This window comes from Gekko japonicus, unplaced genomic scaffold, assembly GCF_001447785.1.
Source record: "Gekko japonicus isolate JY-2015 unplaced genomic scaffold, Gekko_japonicus_V1.1 scaffold743, whole genome shotgun sequence".
Lineage (NCBI taxonomy): Eukaryota > Metazoa > Chordata > Lepidosauria > Squamata > Gekkonidae > Gekko > Gekko japonicus.
Genome location: NW_015167560.1, coordinates 355,554 through 380,963, shown reverse-complemented (window position 1 = coordinate 380,963; position 25,410 = coordinate 355,554). Strand labels below are relative to the sequence as shown.

The 25,410-nt window shown below is 44.3% G+C and overlaps 1 protein-coding gene across 1 annotated transcript in view; it reads right to left on the bottom strand.

The window, feature by feature from the left end:
• Positions 1-25,398, bottom strand: part of PLEKHA3 (pleckstrin homology domain containing A3) — a 34,745-nt gene extending 9,347 nt beyond the window's left edge. The window contains exons 1-6 of the mRNA XM_015413752.1: positions 25,323-25,398; positions 11,897-12,013; positions 9,537-9,692; positions 7,402-7,538; positions 4,997-5,161; positions 2,003-2,046 (exon numbers count right to left, since the gene is read on the bottom strand). Coding sequence (XP_015269238.1) covers positions 2,003-2,046; positions 4,997-5,161; positions 7,402-7,538; positions 9,537-9,692; positions 11,897-12,013; positions 25,323-25,362 — 659 coding nt within the window. The 5' untranslated portion in view covers positions 25,363-25,398. The remainder of the gene's footprint in view (positions 1-2,002; positions 2,047-4,996; positions 5,162-7,401; positions 7,539-9,536; positions 9,693-11,896; positions 12,014-25,322) is intronic.
• Between the last annotated feature and the right edge of the window lie 12 nt (positions 25,399-25,410).

Genomic DNA, 25,410 nt, shown 5'->3' with positions numbered 1-25,410 from the left:
GAAGAACTCCAACCAGAAATTGTTGAGATGGAGTTTAGCGTTGCAAGATTATGATTTTTCTATCTCTCATATTAGGGGGTCTCAGAATATTATTGCTGATTCTTTATCTAGGATGTCCCATGACCAAGGCCCCACACCTTTGTTGTTGACTGAATGATCTAACCTGTTGTTTCCTTTCTGTAACCTTGAAATGTTTAAGCTGTGCCTGGAGGGGAGATGAAACCTTCATGAGTTGTATTGAGTTGGGTTATGCTTGTTTGGTATTCATTATGTAATGATGTATTCTGTGTCTGCTGACCTGTGTTAGATTTACTGTTCTCATGTAGATGAAAATTGAGGTATCCACCCCGAATTTCCATCTTAAGGGGGAGGGTGTAAAGGAAAATTGATCCCTATAGTTTCATGTTCCCCTTGTGTGATTTCTAGAAGTTTCATGTTCCCCTTAGGAATGTATCTGCCTCAACCCCTGGCGCCATATGGCTTGACCATTTGTCCAAATTGCCCCCATAAATCCAGATGCCTCAGTGAAGCATGTGGAAGGGCACGAAGGACCAAGGTAGGTTGGGCTGGTATCATCTGTCTGCGCAGGAGATGACTACTACTCCCAACCTACCCCCACCCATTCACCATGGGAACACCAAATTTGGGAAAGTACCTGTCTCATTGGATTGGCTGCTGGCCAACAGCTGATCATAATGAGATGGGGATTCAAATTGGCTAACACAGAGAGTGGAGCTCACTTTTTTGGCTTACTTCTGAATGTACCCTGAAATGCTGTATCTCCGTCGTGTGCTCTCTGGGAGAGAACAAAGGATTTCTGGAGCACATGACAGGGACTCTGGACAAAGATGAGACTTAGTAGAATTCATTCCAATGGACTGTCTTGGACTATTGACCCTCCTGAATGTTGGTAAATATACTTTATTGTATAGTTAGGCAAACTGTTGCTTAGCCTTTCTTATTTTTCTAATCTCCTATGGTCTGATGGCAAACTCTGCTAAATAAACTATATTCTGTTATAACTGTGTCTGATTGATGTACCTTTGACTCCAAGGCTTTTTCCTAGTGCCTGAGACTGCTTGTCCAATTGCTGCTACCTGGCTAAGAATATTCTTGTCTAAGTCCCAAAAGCCAGTCAAGAGTCTGAACCTTCTCTTGGACTGGAAGGGGACCATAGTGGAAGGTTCTGGTGGCATGTATCTGTAAGCCCAGAGAGACTACCTCTCTTGGGTTCTTGTGTAACTTCATTGTCTCAGTCCATGATCCTTCTCCTTTCCATTCTTGGATTGGTCTGGGGGAGAGACAGGATCATGACACATCCATCTGGCAGCCAGCCAGGAAGGTAGTGAGCTCAGTAGAATACCTGTCAGGGCCCACTTTGCATCCAGGGGTACACACAAGTATTTTGGTGTGCAGAGCAAATATTTAAAGCACATGGGAGACCTTTGCCTACATGGAAGTGGGGTGGAATGCCTCAAATAATTCCTTGCATCAAAAAGGAATAGAGGGACTGGATAGTGTGAGAGCCCATGTTCTACCTCTTATGTACATAGAACACCTTTTATATACAAGTGACACCACCATGTGGAACACAGACAATTCAGAGAGTCCTCTTGAGCAGAGTTACATCCTCCAAAGTCCATTGAAATGAACAGACTTAGCTCTGCTTAGGACAGCACTGTCCTTCACTAAACTTTAATTATATATCATACATGGTCAGAAAAACAAGCACAATTTCTGTTGGAATACACAAATATGGTACCACAGAGGGGCAATCCAATAGGCATGTAGATAACTAGATTAAGGTGAAATCGAGTTGGGATTTCCAACTTTTAAAAGTTGTTTAATAACAGATTTATTTATGGAATTTATATGCTGCTTATCTAGAGTCCTGCTAGAAGGCGGCTTACAAGTAAAAACGACACTAGATAAAAAATATCACAGATCCTCAAAATAAAAACAAAGTAAATCCATTAAAAACAACCACTGTTTTTAAACCTACCTTTCTGAATTACAAGTACCAGGATGGCTAACGGAACGTTTCATCTAGGGGGGAAAATGAAAATTAATTATCAGAATATTTCCTTTTGTTAGTTATTTCTTTGTATATTTTAATGAAAGATTCCTCTTTGCTTGTTTAAACAAATATAGATTTGGAAAAACAGAGACCGTCATGAAAGTATTTACGATACTTTGGTCGCAGTTCTAAGAACACTTTGCGGAAGTATGCCTCACTGAATAAAACAGAACTTATTTCTGAGTAGATCAGCTTAGGATTCCTCCCTTATTCTGCCATTATCCAGAAATTACTTGGCACAGCATTTATACCAGCATTTGTGTTTATAATCAGAGCTCTCAATCGGCAATGTTCAAAGCAAAGCAGAAAAACATAAAAACATAATTTAAACACAGTAACGAGCTCAGACGCAGTAGATTAGGAGGAGGAGCAGTAACGCAGCCTTTATAAAGTGGCTTGGAGGGGGGAAAGAAGTCTTAACTTTGCTCCAAAATAATAATGATGATGATGAAGATGATGATGATGAAGAAGATGAAGAGGAGGAGATTGGATTTATACCCTGCACTTCATTCGGAATCTCAGAGCTGCTTACAAACTCCTTTCCCTTCCCCTCCCCACAACAGACACCCTGTGGGGTAGGTGAGGCTGAGAGAGTTCTTTCAATTACTGCCCTTTCAGGATAAGCTCTTGTCAAAACTATGGCTTGCCCAAGGTCACCCAGCAGTTGCAAGTGGGGAATCAAACCCGGCTCTTCCAGATTAGAGTCCGCGCACTTAACCACTACACCCACAGTAGCAGGGCTACAACAGAGAAGGCCCTGCCTCTTGCAACAGATTCCAGAAATGGACTGTCAGCTAATGTGATTGTCTCAAATAGGTGTTACATGAGAATGACAGTTTTAACCTGACACCACAGAAGGAGCAGCATCCCCCCCACAGCCAACCAGCCCACTTGACTAATCAACAAAATGGTCAGGTGGATCTCCCCAAAAAGGGAACGAGCAACTGACACAGGAGGGGAGTATCTCTTTTTCTCTCTGTCTACCACCACCATGGATGTCCCATTTTTTTTTCTGGATAGACCAATTACCTGCCCCATTTGCTCCATATCTAATCTGAGAGACAATAGGAACTGTGCACCACAAGCCTACTTATTCATGCTCTGAGGAGAAACTATATTTGCAGGCGTTTGTTGCGGTTTTCCTACTCTGGGGCTTTAAGAGCTCAAAAGAAAGCCCAGTTTCCGTCCTCTTCTACTGATCTCAGTACAAGGCCCCTTGCCAAATGAACTTTTCCTTCTGCGTTATGTCCTGATCCTAAGAAGAGATACACCATTTCATGTTAATGGGCTTAAAAGGATGTAACTCTGCTTAGGGCTGCACCATAAGGGTTTTTCAAATATCCAGATTTACTATCACGTGTGCAAGTCAGGAGGTACAGTCAATTCTGTCACTTTTGTGCACACCCCTGCCATTTCCTAACTGTTTTATATTTAATCGTAATGGGCTGGATCCGAAGGTGCTGCCCTGCTGGCATAACCACACAATGTCAATGTAAAGGCACTTCTGCCCACTTCCAGGTAGTTTTAAACAAGGAGAGATCACGGGATGAGGTGAAACCATCAAACTATATACAATCGCGATATGATTAATACATTTAGTGTAAACAGTCTTATATTTTATAATTAGTGTTAACATCCTATGTGTCAAAGGGTCTTGAAAGCTCTGAGTAGCTTTACTGAATTTTGAGATTTGATTTGGTGTAGTGGTTAAGTGTGTGGACTCTAATCTGGGAGAACCGGGTTTGATTCCCCACTCCTCCACTTGCACCTGCTGGATGACCTTGGGCAAGCCATAGTTCTGTCAGAGCTGTTCTTGAAAAAAAGCAGTTTCTGTCAGAGCTTCCTCAGCCCCACCTACCTCACAGGGTGTCTGTTGTGGGGAGGGGAAGGGAAAGGAGTTTGTAAGCCGCTCTGAGACTCCTTTGGGTAGTAAAGGGCGGGGTATAAATTCAATCTCTTCTTCTTCTTCTTGAGATGACAAATGATTTGAGAATTCGGATACAGAATTGAGAGTCAGTATGACCAACCAAAAGAAATGGCTGTGGGCAGTGTTCCCTCTAAGCTGAGTTAGTGTGAGCTAGCTCACAGTTTTTTAGCCTCTGGCTCACACATTTTTGTCTTCGCTCAGGAAGGATGGCTCCAGAGCAAACTAATTTATGCCATAGCTAAATTGCTCGCTCACCAACTTTAATGCCAGTAGCTCACGAAGTAGAATTTTTGCTCACAAGGCTCCACAGCTTAGAGGGAGCAACTGGCTGCAGGTGAGGTTTGGTATAGGTCTGTTTTTCATGGAAGTGATGGGATCCTATTTCAGCTATGCGGGATCTGCCTTGAGAAAGCAACGAAACGGAAGTCACAGCCATTCCATTGGTGGAGCTGCAGGGAGTGCAATGTGCAAGTGAAATATGGACATTAATTGATTTAAAACCTTGGGAAGCCTTTCAAGACATTTGGCACAGGCACATTACCTTTTCTATGCAATTGTTAGAACGATGTTAACATTAATTATGATATATTGATTAGACTGTTTACACTAAATGTATTAATCATATCACGGCTGTATGTAGTTTGATGGTTTCTACCTCCGGGTGGTAGCCGAAGATCTCCTGGGATTACCACTGATCTTCAGGCGATAGAGATCAGTTCCCATGGAGAAAATGACTGCTTTGGAAGGTGGATTCTATGGGGTTATACCCCACTGAAGTCCCTCCCATCCCCAAACCCCACCCTCCTCTGTCTCCAACCCCCATATTTCCAGGTATTTCCCCACCCGGAGCCGGCACCCCTACTTAGAACTCTGCTGTAGACCGGATTGTTCCACTTATTCCCTCTCAAAAGACCGGATTGTTCCACTTATTCCCTCTCAGTCCCCCCCCCGTTCAGCCCTCAGAGAAAAAAGAATTATTAAGAACAGCCAACCATTTGTACAGGTGAAGGAGACACGGGAGAGACGAGGGGGTCCGGGTGAGGCAGCTGAAACATCTCCGGCTTAAACTTGGCATTAGCTATTTTCACACATTCTTCCAGGGTCGTGATAAATGTGTCGCAGGTGGCACTGAGCAAGGAGGAAGCTTCATTCATGTTCTGCAAATACACACACAAAAAGCCTACATTGGAAACCAATGAAGAAAAATACAAACCAACAGCTTTGTGGATGCGACGGCAGCATGTGTTCCAACTTAACTGACCAACAAGTTTTTGTAAAGTTCCTCTTTGCTGGTAGTGTTGCCATAATTTGACAAATGCCAAGCATTTGGATAGGGAGCAACACAGAAGTCAAGTCATCACAGGCATTCTGGTTATAAGTGGGAGGACTCACAGGAAAGGGAAAATTTCTCATATCCCCATTCCCTCTCTCCTCCTTGTTTCCCCCCAGCTAGCACTGCATTCAAACCACTTCCCTTTCATTCACTCCCTCCTGACCAACTTTCTTTTCCCATTTCTCCCATGGCAGTCTCTGCCTCCTCTCACTCCCTCACCCACCCTTTCGTTTCTCCTTCCCCTTTTTACCTTTTTCTGCTCCTCCCCTCCCCCAGTTTTACCTTCCCTTTCTCCTATCTTTTCCATTTTCAAATCTGTTTTTCTCTCCCCCCCCTCCCCATGTACTGACACTAACTTAGTCTTGGAATCCTCAGCAATGTTGGTTGGAGGTTGCCTAGCAACCCCAATGGTCGCTGAGATCTCACAATGTACTCCTGAGAGGGCACACTGGCATGCTTTTTTTTTCTATGATGTTTGATTTTTTTTTTAACCCTACAATGTATTTTTTTTAACATTTCATATTTTTCTAGGGCTTTCCTTGAGCCCTAGTCTGAAGACATAGTTCACAATAAGATGTTATGACCAGCAGGGTTAATAGCTATGTGACAGAGCCTCTGATGTACACGGAGAAGGTCCTGAGTTCCAACACCAGCACCTCCTCCAGTTAAACAGTTCAGGTAGCAGGTGATGTGGAAGGTTGAGACCCTCAAGAGCCAGTGCCAGTCTGAGTAGAGAAAACTGACCTTGATATAAGAATGAGTCTGACTCAGTGCAAGCCAGCTTCATGTGTTCAAGTAACTCTTTTTCAGTGAGATGGAAGAACAATTTCCCCCTTAAACTCTTCATTTTGAACAACTCCCCCCCCCCAGCCCTCAGAGTATCCTAATATCTGTCCTGCACCCAACACCATTTAAGCCTTCAGCACATCCTGTATTTGATCTTAAGACCGCCAGCCGCAGAGGGGGTTTTCCCACTATGTTTGGAAACATTTCTTCTCTCCCAATGACTTTTGAGTCTTTAGTAATGAACAACCTGATGAAGAGTTCTTGCGAATTCAACAGTTTATACACTGTTTTATGGTATGTTGGTTGACCGTAATAAAACAAGTATTACACAATCATCATTTCTGGAATTTTTCTGTCAACACTTAAAGAACATCGTATGAATGCAATGAGTCCAGTACAACTTTGCAATATAGAGACATCAAGAGAAAATTCTGTTCAGTACTCAGTGACATGAATATTCGCCTTCTTATGTCACAGACCCACTAACACTCCCTACTTCCCTCATGGTTGCTACAGCACTTTTTTGTCCATCCCCACCTTCAGAGGTGAGGCGAGTCGATTGACAACTGAAAAGGGCATTTTCTGGGGTTGTGCCTCACTTTTGGAACAGTGCTCCCCCCCCCCCCCCCCCCCGGCTCTCTTGGTGCCTACTTTACTTTTAGGTACCAGGCCAGAATGTATCTTTTTAACCAGGCTTTTAATGAGGCCTTTTTATTTCCAGCTTTGGTCTGCTTCTGATCTGAAGTCTGTTTTATAGATAGTTTTATGCTGTTTATGTCCCTGGGCTTGTTTTAACGGCTTGTTGTTTTATATGGTGTTTTCCCCACCATAGAGAACAATGGAGGGAATGGGGGCAACCTGTTTGGGGGCCCATAGAATTGGACCCCCTGGTCCAATGTTCTTAAAACGTGGTGGGTATCTTGGGGAGAGGCTCCAGCAACTACCCTATGAGTTTGGAGCCTCTCCCTCGAACCCCCTCCCCTCCAGCCCCCAGAATATACCCTGTGTTTTCGCCATTGACTTCAATGGCCCATAGGATATAATGGGGCTGAACTGTCGCCGAAATTTGGTGGCAATTCGGCAGCAAGCCGATTCGGATGAGAGAATCTCAATCAGCCCGCAGCAGCCCAAAAGGAGCCCGAATGGGCCATTTTCAGGGGTGCATTCAGTTCAGACGAACCGAAAGCACATCCCTACTCCCTGTTATCAGTCTCTACATGCAGAGGATGTTTGCTTGAATTGGAAATACCTTGTTTAAGGTGAATAAATATCTGATACCTCAATGCTTGGCGACGAGTGACTCTCATCATGGTGAACATATTCTTGTATCGTATGCACTTGCTGCATTAAGAGATCACAGTAGAGGCGAAGTTCAGACATTTTGGTTTTCAGAGATTCATTGGTTTCATTAATTTCTGCAAGTCCAGAGGAAAACGGAAACTCAGTGTGACCAGGGCTTACAAATTCCACCCTCACATCTTAAATTTAATTATTTTGAATAAAAGAAGTGACACATTCTTAGCCTTCCTGCACACTGATAAGCGTCAGGAAATCTGTCCATTCCCAATCCCTTCCCCTCTGGTTTGCTAAAAAGCTAGTAAGACACAGGGAGGGGAAAACATACCTGACCCAGTAACTGGAATCAAGAACCACAAGGGTAAGAAAGAAGCCTGATAAGAGGGCCAATATGAAAAACCTAGGGTATACTTGTTATGTACAAAAATACATGTATTCAGAGGTCATTTCGTGGGGGAACGCGGGGGATCGCAGTTCCCCCGGGTGAGGTACGGGGGGGCGGGGCACATGACGAAGCCCCACCCCCCGCTTCCGGCCGCCCCGCTTCCGGCCATCATTCAGCCAGGAGGAGGCAGGAGAAGAGGGAGGGTAAGTTGCTTCCTCCCTGCCTCTCCCCACCCCTGCCTGCCTGGGGCCAGGGAGGGCCTTTGCAGGGGTTTTTAATATTGGCCCTCTTATCAGGCTTCTTGCTAAAAAGCTACACATACAATGTAGGCTACACAGATTTTTGTAGCCTCTTAAGTCGCTCGACACGTAGGGTGAATATTTTTGCATTAATGGGCAGAGCTATTCTGAAATCACGTATGTCAACTATATTTATCAACCCGTGACACCTAAAGGTGATCGCAAACTCTTCAATAATCACTATAATCTCCTGTCTGCACACAGGAACGCTCATGTGCAAAGACGAGTCGCATGTTAGCAAACAGAAAATTGTAAGCTGGATCCTGTGATGTGTGGCGCAGAAGGTGCTCACAGATGTGGGTTTTCTCCACCACTCTCTTCTCCCAGCGGCCCAAGCCATCCTGAAAGCTAATGCTGAAGACTGTGGGACGCACATGTACAAAAAGCCACACAGCCCAGGGTGCTGCAGTGAAGAGACGGAAGCCACCTGGAACCTGCCCTCCTTCACTCTTGTGCCAACCGAGCCTCCTGCACCCACAGGCGCACCACTGGCAGAAGACAGAGCAATTTTGCCCTGTTCCCTCTCCTCACCGTAGTCTCACCAAAGCGACGTGACTTTTTGTCTACACGGGCCCTGCAACCTCCAGCATCAGCTTTTTGGAGGTCTTGGGAGGCTGCTGGGGGATGGGAGAAGGAAAGAAAGATCTGAACCTGTAAGTGCTACCGTGTTCGATCTTCATAGGATTCATCCCACTGTTTTAACACAACATATTCATAAAAGCGGCTAATGGATTACACAAATGTAGGGCAATCGGCCAATTAAATATTTTCAGTGAATTCACTTTACTGGAAGCTGTAGCCCATACTGGGTCCCTTTGAGTCCGTACGGCTGACTAGGACCACTGGAACATCGCTTTTAAGACATGCAGTCACAGCGTTGGTTTTATTTTCTGAATGTGGGGATACTTCAAGGGAGGGAATACCTGCCTTTGAAAAGACACTGCCCAGCCTACGAACGGCACATTGCAACCAAACATCATGTTACAAGCCCAACAGCCTTTAGGCTGTAGAAAACAGCAAGAGTCCAGTTAGCAACTTAAAAACTAACAAGATCTGTGGCAGGGTATGAGCTTCTGTGCAGTCACATGGCTCACTTCTTCAGCCTTTAGGCTGTCATCTTTCATTCATTAATACGCATGTAAGGATGCAATCCTATGTATCCTTAATCAGAACCAGGTCCCATTGAAAACAGTGGGTCTTAATTCTAAGAGAATACGGTCATGGTTGCAATGATAAAGAATGGATACAAGCACATGGAACCGGACACAGGGCGATGGAGGGTTTACTCTTTAAAACCACCCCTCAAAAATAAAAATCTACAATTGACATGCATCAAAACTGTCACCCAAATGTCAGAGTTAAAAACTAGGTTTTTGATAAGCAAAAAAGGTTTTGTAAGCCCTGATATCCCATACTTTGTAAGATCTGAGTACCTTTTTCTTTCTTTGTTCTGGAGTCTGCCAAACTCGCTTTTGAGCTTCCCAGTGCTACCAGCCACCTCTGTCGTTCAGCCGCATTGACGGCTTTCATGTAGAAATGCTGTTCCCCTGGGATTATTAACTCCATTCTTGTGCTGTCTGTTGGATGAACTAACAACAAAGACAGAAATAAAAATGAAAACCTAATAACAGTGTAGATCTTCAAATATTGCTTGGAATAATAGAGATATTTTCCAAAAGTAACTTTTCCACTCCAAGGCATTTTTCAGGTACAATGCTCATTTATTTTAGTACTTTTACCCTAATTATTTTCCCAAAACACCCTTTCAATAAATAAATGGCACCAAACAAACAAAAATTCACCAGTATTATAATAGGCTTGCAAATTCCCACTTGCCTGTTCACCCAGGGTGAGCAGAAATTGCCTGTGGATAGTCAGATGTTACTCTAAGATGAGCCCTATGCCTGCACCATGAAGACTGGTTCTTTTAAACAGAGAGAAGCTGTTGCATGCATTCAATATAATAAATCATGGGTTTTCAACCTTTTTGAGCCTGCAGGCATAGCAAAATGGGTGTAGCCACAAAATGACTGCCACAGAAGATAATAGGGTTGTGAGTTCCAATTGTCCTGGCAGTTAGGGGTGGGAGGGAGCCATCGAGGAGTGTGGGGGCAGGGCAACATCATGTTGGCGCAATGACATCACACAAAAGTGATGTCATCATGCCGGGGACATCATATGTTGACACTCTAGCATTCTGGCTGAAACTCTATGGTTACCATAGAGTTTTTGGTTAGAATCCTATATCGTTGATGCATGATGTCCCCAGTGTGATGACATCACTTCTGTGTGATGTCATCACGCCAACCACATTGACCTGCGATGAGCCTCTTTGGGGGTGGGGCAACCTCCACTGGCCAGCTGGTCAGCAACAAATTGGAGACCCAAAGATGAGGCGATTCCTGGCCGGACCAGGGGGCTGGCAACCCTGGGTGATATTGCCAGCCACAATATGGCTGCCACAGCTTACCTTCAGTTACACATTGAAGATCTTTGCGGTGTGATGGCACTTGCTGCCAAAGCAACATTTAAAAAAAAAATCTGCACAGCCAATCAATTCTCCAATGGCCAGTCAAAAGTCTTGCTCGGCAAAAGCCCCACCCGGCCCCACCCGGCCCCACCCACTGACTAGAAACACTTGGCAGGCACCAGAAAAGGCGCTGGCGTATGCCACTGCACCCCACAGGCACCACATATCCAAGACCCTTGTAATAAATGCTTCCTTCAACTTAAAAAATACACAGACTCCCAGTCAATGCACCCACTGAGCCTGTATTCTCCATTTCAGTACCTAAATAGGACTGTGACAGCAGAAGCACTAGTAAACCTCTCCACGCTATTTCTCCCTCCTGTTTCTAAAAAGAGGTCTGATTCCCAAACTGCAGCTTTCACCCTTTTAGTCCTTACTCGTGTTTTTTTATACTCCTCAATTTTATTTCTGTTTTATTTACAACATTTTTATCCTGCCTTTCTGCCCAGTCAAAGTCACCAAGGCGGCTTAATTTACCTATATATCCTCTTAAATTGGAAGATAATTTGGAATTTTGAAATTTCTTTCAGTTGTTGGCGTACCACAAATTACTAAAAGCTGACTGTAGCTTTGATAACTTCCAGGTTTGATGAGCAGGATGGACTTTACACGGGGCTTCCCTTGAATGTATTTATTTCGGGCATTTATATGCTGCCCCTCCAGAGGCCTGCTCAAGGTGGTTTCAAAGTAAAAACAATAACATAGCATCATAAAAACACCGCATATCATCAACATAAAAAACAAAACAAGGCATTAAGAAGCTATCTGAAACAAGACAGGGGCATAAAAACAGCATAAAGCAACTATTGAGCAAAAAAACAACAACAACCCCAAATACCTCAGATCAGTAGCAGATCATAAAACAGCTAAAAAAGATTAAAAATCCATGGCTAAAAACTTGGATTTGAAGAAAGGTCTTGCCCCAGCGCCTGTATGGCAAGCACCAGGTGAGCCTGAAGGCAGAGAGCATTCCAAAGGCGAGGTGCCACCACTGAAAATGCCCTGTCTCTAGTTGCCAGCCACATCACCTCGGAAGGCGACAGAGACCAGAGCTTTGGAGGCAGATCTTAACTAACACACTGGGTAGTATAGAAGGAGATGGCCCATCAAATAGACAGCTTGGGAGCTTCAGTTAGTGCAGCTGAATATTGTGACACACAAAATATATTTCACCTATGTTATATCAACTGCATTGGTGTCTGTTTGCTCCCAGGCCCAGTTCAAAGAGCTGATACATGACGAGTTTCTGATTGCTGGACTTACCTTTGATTTCACACACTGCCATCTTTATGCTTCCTTTACTGCCCTTGCAAACGTCATCCTGTGAATCGTAGTAAGACAATATCCCGTTATCTAGAACAAACCAGCGAGGCTGCCAACCTGGGAAAGAACCATAAAGAGCATAAAGCGACGTCAGTCTTATTCTGTTTCATTACCGATATAATCTCACACGAACAGTAGCATTACTGAGGTCTTTACTGGAAAATAGGGCCAATGCTTATTCAAAAAACTTTCAGAAACAAAACAGAGATACTTTTTAAAAATACACAGCTAATGATAATCTTGGAGCTGCGGTGGCTCAAGTGGTTAAGACGCTGAACTGCAGGCTGTGGAAGGTCGGTAGTTCAGCAGTTCGAGACCCGAGTGTGCCGCATGACAGAGTGAGCTCCCGTCTCTAGTTCCAGCTCCTGCCAACTTAGCAGTTCGAAAGCAAGAAATTGCAAGGAGATAAATAGGTACCACTTTGGTGGGAAGGTATCAGCGTTCCGTGCGCCTTGGTGTTTAGTCATGCTGGCCACATGACTACGGAAATGTCTTCGGACAGCGCTGGCTCTTCGGCTACCTTTACCTTTTTAATGATAATCTTACCTATATACAGGGCTATTTTGGGGCAGGAACGGACAGGAATGGAGTTCCGGCTGGCTTCAGAGTTGGCCACGCCCACTACAGCCAAAACCTCTGCGTGCCTGGCTACAGAGGAAAGGCATGGAGAGTAACACACACACCTCGGCAACTGCGAGGCAGGTAGGCCGGGGGGGGGGCTGGAAGGATCGAGGAGGCATTTAAATGCCTCCCCATGCCTTCCCCAGCCTGTCTAAGGGCCAGCTTGCCCGGGCTCCCCGCAGCCGCAAGATGCCCGAGCAAGCCAAGGGAAGGCCGTTTAAACTGCCTTTCCTTCCCTTCAAGGGGAGGCTTGCCCAGGCTCCCCAAGGGAAGGTGTGGGGGCATGGCCTAATATGCCAATGAGCTGTGCTGTCAGGGGTGTGGCCTAATATGCTAATGAGTTTCTGCTGTCGGGTGTGGCCTATTATGTTAATGAGTTCCTGCTGGGCTTTTTCTACAAAAAGAGCCCTGCTATAGCTGATACTCACAGGACTATCATTTCCAAACCTATCTAAATAGAGTTACCACCTCCAAGTTGGGAAATTCCTGAGGATTTGAGGGCAAAGCCTGAGAAGGGTGGAGTTTGGGAGGGGGGAAACGACCTCAGCAGTGTACAATGCCACAGAGTCCACCCTCCAAAGCAGCCATCTTTCTCCAGGGGAACTGATCTCTATAGTCTGGAGATCAGTTGTAACTCCTGGAGATATTCAGGCCCTACATGCACATGGACAACCCCACTTTTGTCTCCTCGGGTAAATACTTACACAGAACACAGTTTGAGTCCAGGGGCATCTCTAAGACCAACAAAGTCTTATCCCGGGTATAAGCTTCCATATGTATGCCCACTTCTTCAGATACTTAAAACAGATCCTTAAACGTTCTTCAAATACTCAAGTAGCATTTGAAACACCCAAAAGATAAAACGTGGAGATGTCCACCATGCTTATGTTGTGGGTTTGACCAGTCTTTGCCATTCACTTTTACAGACAAAGCTCGGTCAAGAAAAATTAACACCCCCTATGTATCTGAGGCTGCGGTCACACACACTAAATAATCCACTTTGAATCCACTTTCAAACTGGACTTTTACTATGCAAACTGGCAAAATCCAGTTCGAAAGTGCATTGAAAGTGGATTATTTAGTGTGTGTGACCGCAGCCCGATAAAGTGATCTCTGACTCAGGAAACCTCATGAAGGAGTAACTGTTGTTAGTCTTTAAGGTACTGCCAAACCCCTGCTTTATTTCGCTTCTACAGACTCAGGGATCATTTCCTGCCGGAGCGCCCCAGAGCTTTGCTCCAGCAGGAAGGAGCCCAGGCCCCGCCCCTCCGCCTTTCCTGGCCCGCCCAGACTCAGGAACTGCGGCAGGTTTAAATCCCTGGCTTCCCAGCCCGATCTCCTCCAGGTACCCCACAGCCATGGGGCACCTGGAGAAGATCAGGCAGGAAAGTCAGGCATGTCTGCCGCCCTGCCCTTCCCTGCTCCACCCAGCCCGCCTCAGCGGGTTGGCTTGAGAGGGGAAGAGGAGGCGGGCAGACATGGCCCCTTTTCCCCTGAGCCTCTCTACTTTTGCGGAGAGATTCAGGGAAAGGTGGGGGATTTAAACTCATTTGCATGCCTTAACTCATTTTAAACATGCCTGCCCTTTTTCAGGGGGTGTGGCATATGCAAATGAGCTATGCAAATGATCTCCTGCACCTTTTTTCCTAGGAAATGACCCCTGTACAGACTAATACGACAACCCATTTGGAATGTTCCCATTCACCGGTTGTTCTTGGGAGCAGCTGAAGCAGAATATGTAAGCACTTTTCAAGAATTAAGCCTCCTAAGATTAATACCTCAGTGTCAGTTGCTTCCCCAGTCAGTAATGTATTTGTCTAAAGGGAAACTCTGTAAATCTGTTGTAAGTACAGTCTGACCAATACCACCTTCTTCAAGGAAGCAGCAAGGAGAAAAAAATGTGGCTATGAGGCAGGCCAACTACAACTAAAAGCTACCCTCCATTGTTGTGAGGAAGCCCATATTATTTAGTGTGTGTGACCGCAGCCCGATAAAGTGATCTCTGACTCAGGAAACCTCATGAAGGAGTAACTGTTGTTAGTCTTTAAGGTACTGCCAAACCCCTGCTTTATTTCGCTTCTACAGACTCAGGGATCATTTCCTGCCGGAGCGCCCCGGAGCTTTGCTCCAGCAGGAAGGAGCCCAGGCCCCGCCCCTCCGCCTTTCCTGGCCCACCCAGACTCAGGAACTGCGGCAGGTTTAAATCCCTGGCTTCCCAGCCCGATCTCCTCCAGGTACCCCACAGCCATGGGGCACCTGGAGAAGATCAGGCAGGAAAGTCAGGCATGTCTGCCGCCCTGCCCTTCCCTGCTCCACCCAGCCCGCCTCAGCGGGTTGGCTTGAGAGGGGAAGAGGAGGCGGGCAGACATGGCCCCTTTTCCCCTGAGCCTCTCCACTTTTGTGGAGAGATTCAAGGAAAGGTGGGGGATTTAAACTCATTTGCATGGCTTAACTCATTTTAAAAATGCCTGCCCTTTGTCAGGGGGTGTGGCATATGCAAATGAGCTATGCAAATGATCTCCTGCACCTCTTTTTCTAGGAAATGACCCCTGTACAGACTAATACGACAACCCATTTGGAATGTTCCCATTCACCAGTTGTTCTTGGGAGCAGCTGAAGCAGAATATGTAAGCACTTTTCAAGAATTAAGCCTCGTAAAATTAATACCTCAGTGTCAGTTGCTTCCCCAGTCAGTAATGTCAGTAAAGGGAAACTCTGTAAATCTATTGTAAGTACAGTCTGACCAACCTTCTTCAAGGAAACAGAAAGGAGAAAAAAAATGTGGTTATGAGGCAGGCCAACTACAACTAAAGGCTACCCTCCATTGTTGTGAGGAAGCCCAACCTTGTGACCAAGTACTGTTACCAACCTCCAGGGAGGGCCTGGAGTTCTCCAAACTAGAGATCAGTTCCCGTGGTGGACTCTACAGAATTACATCTCTGCTGAGCTTCCCCCCTAAACGCCATCCTTCCCAGGCACTGCCCCCCAAATCTCCAGGAATTTCTCAAGCCAGAGCTGGCAACCCCAACAATGCAACCTTCTTCCAATTTCAGCTGCCTGCTTTGTCTGAAATTCTTTTTTTTTTCACACGTAGACTCATCCTGCCTCTATCTATCCTTTTGACATGGAATACACAAAACAACATGACCAGAGATTATTGCTAATTGTAAAGGGGTTAACAGTGCAATCCTAAACAGAGGTCCACTCTTCTAAATCCACTGAAGTCAATGGGCTTAGAAGGGTGTCACTCTGCTACAGGACTGTATTATAAACTAGCAGTGTGGAACAAGGACGTTTGAATCCAACAGAGTTGTAAAATCTGCTTTCCCAACATTTTAAAGGAAATCGGATAAAGATATAGGTCACGATAGCAAGACAAAACAACCCAAGAGAGATTCATAGGTTTGGGAAAGACTGGTTCCATTATGTAAGTGTGCGGCAGAAATTCGAGCTTGACTCAAGCAGAGAAGCATCGAAGCAGAGCCCTGCAGAATCAAACAAAGCCCATGTCTCTGCAGTTGAAGGACACCTGATTAAGCAGTTTACGCAACCTAGAATTGAGCCGCACCAAGGGAACACACAGCCCTATTGTTCTGGCGGTGAGGAAACCTTTTCAACACGGTGAAAAGGACATTATCTTTTGCCATCCCCGTAGATGACCCTATAAAGCAAGAAAATGAACAAGGATAAAAAGTGCTCATGAATGTGTAGAAACCCAAGTTCAGTGATTCATTTTACACATCTTCTATTACCTTTCTGAAAATTAAGGAAAAGGGCAAACGTGTATTTTTGCTCCATTTTTAATAATGAAATGGCCCTCAAGTCATCTTATTTAAATTGGTGTATAATATAATTTCATCATCTAGCTTTTGTACACCCAGTCCCTGCTGCAGTCAAAGATTCCTAATGAAGGTCAAAAACCCTAATATAACTCATGAGCCATACACTAAATATTTCCATAAGGTTTTTATGCTCACAAATTAACAACGATACAGCTTCATAGCCCATGCACATCAGTAGGAAGTGGGGAAAGAAGCTTCACTTCATCAAGGAAAACCCTTTTACTACGTGTGTTTTTTTTAGAAACACAGCCTATTTTAATAAAGAAAAAAGTGACAAGCTCAAACTGCAAACAGATTAGTTTTTAAATTATCCCAATGTAATTCCTTTTATCTGATTCATTTATAATTCTCCTTTCTCAACAACTGGGACCCAAAGCAGCCAATATTGTTCTCCAGTCCACAACTCCATTTTATCCTCACAACCAGTGTTCCCTCTAAGCTGAGTTGGTGTGAGCTAGCTCAGTTTTTTAGCCTCCGGCTCACACATTTTTGTCTGAGCTCAGGAAGGAAGGCTCCAGAGCAAAACTAATTTATGCAGGAGCCAAAATGCTCACTCACAACTTAACATAAAACATAAGAACATAAGAGTTGCCAATGTTGGATCAGGCCAAAGGCCCATCCAGTCCAACACTCTGTATCACACAGTGGCCAGAAATACCAGTGCCATCAGGAGGTCCACCAGTGGGGCCAGGACATTAGAACCCCTCCCACTGTTGACCCCCCCAAGCACCAAGATGACAGAGCATCACTTGCCCCAGAGTCCCTATCTATACCTTGTGGCTAATAGCCACTGATGGACCTCTGCTCCATATGCTTATCTAAACTTTAACTAACTTTAGTGCCAGTATCTCACGAAGCAGAGTTTTTGCTCACGAGACCCCACAACTTAGAGGGAGCATTGCGGCCCACCTCAACAGCAGTGGCAACTCCTACCCCACCTGCCTGCAACTTCGTCGCTTCAGGAGGAGAGCTGAGCAGGCACAGACAATACTTTTCTTTTGGAAAACAATGGAGATTCCAACGAAACAAGAATAGGTGAATAAGCTGTTTGAAACGGCTGAAAATGATAAATTGACATTGGAGATGAGAGCTGGAACAGAATGGACTTCTCAAAAAACTTGGAAGAGATTTTATGACTGGTCTAATATAAGCGCAATAACTTGATGGAAATTTGAGTACGCAGAAAAGATAAGCTAGTAAAATAGACAATGAGATTAGAAATGTAACAAATAGATAACTGAAGAACAGAAAACGGAATAAGCCTCCTGTAATATGTTTTATGTTTGTTAGTGAGAGTTATGTGTTGTTTGTTTTCACGTATGTCTGTAGTGTATAATGAAAACATAATAAAAGTGTACCTACGGGTACTTAAAAAAAAAAAAAACTTAGAGGGAGCATGTACAGGATTAGCCCACCCAGGCCAGTCCAGGAATGGGAGGGAATCTTGTACTTTTTCAGTACATTAAACAACAAACCACGAGATGGTCTATACCCTCTCTGGTTTCAGAACAATGTGCCACCAGAACCTCTTTTCACTAGTCCCTGCCTTTCCTAAGGGAGAGGTTCCAAACCCTTAGTTAGCATCTGGGACAGAACACCTTAGCAACTCACTTCGGAGATGCACGCTTTACTCTTACCAAGGGTGAGCATTAGGCACTAGACTCAGACTTGGAATCCAAGTTACAACATCATAGACAAGTTAGAAATAAGCAGGACCTTTATTCAGTACAGAGCACAGCAACAGACTATAAAAGATTACAAAAATAACAAAGGCTAGGGCAATTTGCCTTAACTACACATTAAAGATTCATAGTTACCAAGATCAGGATAGCATCCAAGAGTTCAAGATTGTCCATGGTGATAATCCAGGTAGCACCAAGGGATTTTGAGTAGGAATCCCATCTCTGCATACCATGTGCTCCAAGTCACAAAGCAGGTCTTTGTTTCGCAAGGGACAGCATTTCAGGTGTCATAAAACAGATAATGACAAGAGGAGGAAGGGAGAGAGCTAAGAGAGCAAGAGCTCACTCCCATAGGGATCAAAACAATTATACTCCAATTCCAGTCACAAATTAGATGTGGTCATCAGCCAACTGTGAGTGGGCCTGGGTGTGCCCAATTATTGGTTGCCATAGCTGCGTGTGGGGATAGGCTATAAATTTGGGACCCCACCTGCAATCATCTGACCCCAAACTCCAGCTACGTCATGGTCTACGTGACTAGTCGCATGTGGGCCAGAAAGTGGAGCCATGAGGTCTGGCGTTTGGCATGAAAGTGTGAAGAATGTGGGTTATAAAGTTGTTCAGGCCATCTGGCCCACCATTTGGCTTGCAACAGGAACTAAGGCACAGCCTGTTATCAGAAAGACATCACAGGAGAAGGCATGAGACTTTTAGAAATCAATATTTCTATACAGAGCATTGCTCACAACAACCATGAGAGGTTATAGTCAGATGGGTAGTCGTGTTAGTCTCTCTGCAGCAGTAGAAAAGAGCAAGAGTCCAGCAGCGCCTTAAAGACCAACGAAATTTGTGGCAGAGTATGAGTTTTCGAGAGACACTGCTCACTTCTTCAGTTGGGAGGTTACGTTTGGCTGAGAGTGGGAAGTTATATTTGGCTGAGACTGTGTGGCGGCCCGAAGGGCACCCAACTAGCTACCATGGCAGATCTGGGAGTCAAACCTCAGTCTCCCAGATCCTACTTCTACTACCTACAAAACAGAGGTTCATGTGGTATCCCGCCCACCTGTTATCTTACGGGGAATAATTAGCATTTCTAATCATTTTTTCACAGAACTTTATATGGCTTGCAGGAAGTGACATATGCTTACTTCCTGGCCATCTCTTACTGTCAAGTACCTTTCATCTCTACTTCTTTCCTTTCATTCACCCACATTTTTCTGATAGCCATCATTGCTTTCTCTTCTCATCATCTGATCTTGGAAGTTTGCAAACTGTACTTTCAGCAAAATAGTGTCTCCCTTATCTTTCTCTAAAATAACATCAAGAAGGCATGATCATTACACACACAAGGAAACTGTGTCTTTGCAGGTGGCGGTTGCTTAATCCGCAACAAAAGAATCAGATCTCTCCTGTGATCCAAAACACGCATGCTCAGAGAGCCCCTTTAATTCAGTACTCTCAGTGTATAAAATGGGACTTACTTCTGAGTAGACGTGCTTACAATTGCTTCCTTCATCTATTTACATTCCTCCAGAACTGCCAGGCTTCTGCCCACCATTAATGTCATGTTATACTACAGCTAGGGACAACACACATACACACACACCCATTTCCCAAAATATCATGTAACACTGTATGAGAAATAAAATAATACTGAGAACAAAAAATTACAACTGTTAATCTTTAATATTCAGGGAATCCTTCAAAACTAAACGGCACCTCCTAACTCTGTTTCCCTCCTCCTTCAATGAGGCAATTTCCTTTTTATCTGCCGTTAACCATACTGTGCATTATCTTTACATGAAGACTTGTTTACTCCACTGAGTCTCTGAATTCGAAGTCAAAGAAACATATGTAAATACAGTACAGCTATACAACAGTGAATCAGATCGACAGACAGAGGTTTGGTTTTGGTTTGCATATAACTGTGCATTGTATATGATTTTGTATATTAACAAAGGCGAATGGAGACAGACAAAGCTGGCCATGGATAATAAAACAGACAGGCAGAGCTCTAAGTGACTGGCTATGTTTAAAGCTCAAAGTAGATGTAATGGGGACAGCCACACTGCTTCTGTATATGTCTGTCCTTTTCATGTCTAAACCAGATGCGTGGGGTGGGCCTACCGTTTACAATAAAATGGGCCCCACAAATTAGAGAAGTTGGAACTGTGCCCTTCCTTGTACTGTGACTGACTGTGCGCCATATTCTCCCTGCCCAGTTCCCACACTAGGTAAACTGGGCTGAGGAGAAAAGTGCTTCCAATGACAAACTGTGGTGAGAATAAGGCACGGGAAGGCTTAGCTCTCTTCAACCCCATACACAATTTCCTTTAAAAACCACACAGCCAGCCAGTGCTTTAGATGTGAGCAAGGCCAGGACACGAACAGACACAGCCACCCCACCATATCTAACGGCCCTAACTCACCCTCAAATAATGGCAACCTTTCTCTCTCTCGGATTACACAAAATCTAACCTCAAACAGCCTGTCTGCGGAGAAGCAGCGACAAAAATTATACACTCTACAAACTTACCAAATTCCAAGAAAATTTCCAAAAGAAATAAGATTTTAAACAAAGCTGGGGGGGTGGGTGGTTAAAAAAAAGAAGACAAGTTTCAGAATAATACACATAATGATAAAATAGACATGGCCTTTTCAAGGGGCAGGTTAAACGTTTCTCAAAACGTTTCTCAAAACGCACATATTCCGCAGATTCAAGGGGCAGGTTAAACGTTTCTCAAAAGGGTCACCAAAAGCACACGCACATATTCCGCAGCCAAAAATGGAATCCAAACCTTGTTCTGCATGAAGACTTCAATCCCTTAGCATCCTTCCTCTCTCCAAACAGCTTTCCATATGCTACTGCTCAAGGGTTTTATTCATTTTAAAGAGCAGCTAGAATCGCTACTAGGTGCATATTACTAAACCAGCAAAAATACCACATGGCAAGGAAAATCAAGAGTGCATTTCAGGTCTCTATTCACTCCCAGAGAATGGTCTGGTGTTACACTGTTAAAGTTAAGTGGATCTCTCAGCCCAGATACTACTGTCTTGATGTGAGACTGAGGCAGGGGCATAGTTCAGTGGTAGAACAACTGCTTGGCATGCAGAAGTCCTGGGTTCAATCCCTGGTATCCCAGTTAAAAGAACTCTAGTTAAGACCCAGGAGAGCCATTGCCAGTCAGAGCAGACGATGTTGATCTTGTTAGACCAATGACCTGCCCCTGTATAAGGCAGTTTTTTTGTGAGATACATGTGAAATACATTCTATGATACTGTAAAACAAGGAATTGTTTGCTCATTTCATAAAAGAATTGTTCCTCACAGGTTTACATACAGCGTCCAAATTCGTCCTACCTTAGCTAATTCATCAACAGTTGGGAGTGGTCCACATCCACTCTGAGCGCATCACTTACTGTTTTGGCTGGATCTTGTTTTCACCCCTGCGCTGCACGTTATATAATACAGATATGTTATGGGAAACTGGGCTACATTCTTAGCTTTCTTCTCAATAACTCCCCCTCGTCCTTCTGTTGTTTGTAGATTTGTATGTGAGTGTGTGTGTGTGTATATATATCTCAGACAACTGAATATAACAGTTCATGCATCTGACAAAATGGGCTCATGGCTCTGTTGTTTGACTGCAGCAGAATCACAGGACGCCTCCAGAATTTACATCTGGGAGGCTGTTGATAAAATGCTATGAGAGGTATTCCTGAATAACATGTTGACAACCACAAAGTGATGCAAAGGTCCATTCATTCCCCAACAATAAACAGGATTTTGGACCTACCTGCCGTTTTCAGTTTAGGACTTCTGCCTCTTTATAATATATTTCCTAACATTCATTGCTGGCAACCTGAAAAAACCATCTACAGGGCTCCCACAATTTGCCATTTGGGATGCACACACCTTAGCAGCGGTAACCTGTTTCTCACATTCATAAATGTTTCCCAATATTTTGTTTTTATTTAAGTGCATAAAGCTATGCTAAAACAAGCCCTGCATCAGTATAACAGCCTTGTATGATCCCAAGAAACCGAGGTTCATCTCACTTGCGCCTGAACATCACCAGTTACACTTTCAAATTGGGATATATTACAAATAGGACAGTTTCTAGCTAGAACAGAATGATTCACAGAGCTCCATTCCTACTTGTATCTGACGAAGAGAGCTTTGACTCTCAAAAGCTTATACCCTGAAACTCTAGTTTGGTGTAATGGTTTGGTGTAGTGGTTAAGTGCGTGGACTCTAATCTGGGAAAACCAGGTTTGATTCCCCACTCCTCCACTTGCAGCTGCTGGATGACCCTGGGCAAGCCATAGTTCTGTCAGAGCTGTTCTTGAAAGAGCAGTTTCTGTCAGAGCTCTCGCAGCCCCACCTACCTCACAGAGTGTCTGTTGTAGTGAGGGGAAGGGAAAGGAGTTTGTAAGTTGCTCTGAGACTCCGAGTGAAGGGCGGGGGATAAATCCAATCTCTTCTTCTTCTCTAAGGTGCTACTGGACTCAAATTTAACTGTACAAATAGGATGTCTCCCTCGATCAAGAGCCACAAAGAAACGTTTCACAGTATAGAATCTCTATTGTAGGGGCAGAACTTTAAAAGAAGTAGCTTCTAAGATCTGAAGCATATCCTTTAGAAACAGGAACTGAGCACTTCCTTAAAAAGTCAAAACAAAACATAATTATGGAGAAGGAAAAACTCAGAGTGCATGCTTTGCTAGAGCTTTCCAAGAATTTTGAAACCAAGGGGAAAACATGGGGCTAGGGGGGAGTTTGAAATATAAGTTATATTTACTTTCCTACCAAACCTAAAGATATAATTTATTAAAGACATCATTTATAACGTAGTTAACATACAAAATTGTACTTTCTCGCATATCTATGGTACTTAAAAGTATAAATGTCTTCATTTTCTGTAAGAAAACTGCAAGTATACTCAATATGTAAGAAAGAGTTGTAAACTACTACACTGTATACTACCATAAGAACATGAATCAATGTTTGCCATCTAAAAGGTAAGGTAAAAATAAAAGCTGAAGGTAGAGAATAAATTTTGTGGTGAACACAAGAGAGTGTATTACTTGGACAGAAACTCTCACACAGTCAACCTAGGCAGGATTACCTGCATACCTGGATATTAAGCTATACTTTATAACTTTGAAAACACTGATCTCTTTAAGGGTGTATAATAATTATAAACTAAACTAATTAAGCACATTAAATTAAATTAATTTTAATCGTCAGAAAATGGGGGGAATTATTTTTTAATCCTCAGGGGAAAAAATTGGGGGACACCCCCCTCAGCTCTCAAATCCTTATGCTTTGCACATATGTAATAGCAGGATCAGCCACAGTCATTGGTAGCAAGGTTGTGGAAAATGTCCAAGGTAACAAGACAGTACTAGGTCAAAAGGCAGACAGACTAGTAAATAGCAGCTCTTTACATAGAGAACTTGTGAGCATTTGGGACAGGGATCCCTATAAATCAACAGTGAATTCATCAAAAGTAACTAGCTTTGACATGAATGCATTAGAAAGCTACTGGTTTGTTCCCAGGGCCCACAACGGTAAACACATATAAAGTCAGTCAAAGAGTACGTCATCCCATCTATATCATAAGAACATAAGAAGAGCCCTGCTGGATCAGGCCAATAGTTCCTCTAGGTCAGCATCCTGTCTCACAGTGGCCAACCAATTCCTCTGGAGGACCAACAACAGGGTATAGAGACCAAAACCCTCCTGATGTTACCTCCTGGCTCTGGGATTCAGAGGCTTAGTGCCTCTGAACATGGAGGTTTCCCTCAGTCACCATGGCTAGCAGCTATTGATAGACTTATCCTTCATGAATCTATCTAATCCCCTTTTAAAGCTATTAATTCCTGTGGCCATCACTACATCCTTTGGCAGCAAATTCCACAGTTTAATCTCTGTCCCACAAAGCAGTATGTCTTTTTGTCTGTCCTAAACCTACCGCCCATCAGCTTCATTGAATGCCATCAAGATCCAGTATTTTGGGAGAGGGGGGGAAAAGGTCTCTTTGTCTATTCTCTACATCAAATGGTGGTAGCGATTCAAGAGCAGATAGCAAACAACTTAATCCAAGGCAACAAATCCCACAGTGTTAAAAGCAAAACAGTTCTTTTTTTGGGGGGAGGAAATCTGAGGGAAAAAGATTCACCATCTACTTGTTCAGTGATATAGCTTAGGTCTGTTGCTTTAGGCTTCTTAAGAATCTCAAGTCTTGAGGTCAATTAAGTTTGGCTGATGATGCAGACAGGACCCCCTCAGAAGACCAGAGACGTCTCCTCACATTACTCATCCCAAACAAAGTTTCCTATTTTGCAAAAACACCCACAAGGCCTACGTTCAGTGTTAAAACTAAGAACCATGAGACATATCGGAGCACCTCTGACTCAGCCAGAGCGGCTCTGAAATGCTTTCCACCCTACAAAACCTAGCTATTTCTATCTGCAGAACCTGTGGAAGAATGAGAATGGAGAATGTGAGCTAAGGGTTTTGAGGCATCGGCAGAACTAGGTCATATTTGCTAAATCCCGTAGTATGCTTAAGCAGCGCTTGTCTCTGAATTTCCCAGCATACTGAAGCATAATTTTGATTCTGTAAAACAATCAGGCCTCATCGGTTCAAAAGACCTCAAAAAGAAGTGGGGCAGGGCCATGGTTCAGTCACGGTGACAAGAGAGAGAGCAGCTGTGGCTGGCGAGAAAGAGCGGCGTGGAATTGGAGGGTGGCCCAGGGCTTGCCAGGGACGAGCACGATAAATAAAATTAAAAATTGGAAGTTGGAGTGGGCTGGGCTGGATGGGAAGTGGTATGCCTTGGTGGTATGTCGGGGGGCGGGCCCCAAGAGGCCCCACTGTGGCTACAGGCCTGGCTCAGTGTCAGAGCATCTGTTTTTCCATGCACAAGGTTCCAGGTTCAATCCCCTCCCCTCCCACTAAGAAGAGGCGATAGACGACATTACAGATCTGAGACCCCGGGAAGCTGCTGCCAAAGTAGACAATACTGACCTTTAAAAAAACCAATGGTTGGACTCACAGTAAGCTGAGGTGGCAAGGAAGCACGTGGCCAAAGAACCTTCCTGGAGTCTCCATTATGTGCTGATGAGGTTGGGGTGGAGGGTGTCAGCCTGTCTGCCGCCTTCCCAAGAAGGGGTGTGGGAGACCCACCGCCCCAGAGCCCAGATGCCCTCCCTACCTGTGATATAATTGGTCCACTTGTACAGAACTCCTTCCATAGTTCAAAGCGGCGGCTTGCGCAGCATCCTGGCCTCTCCCTCCTCCTC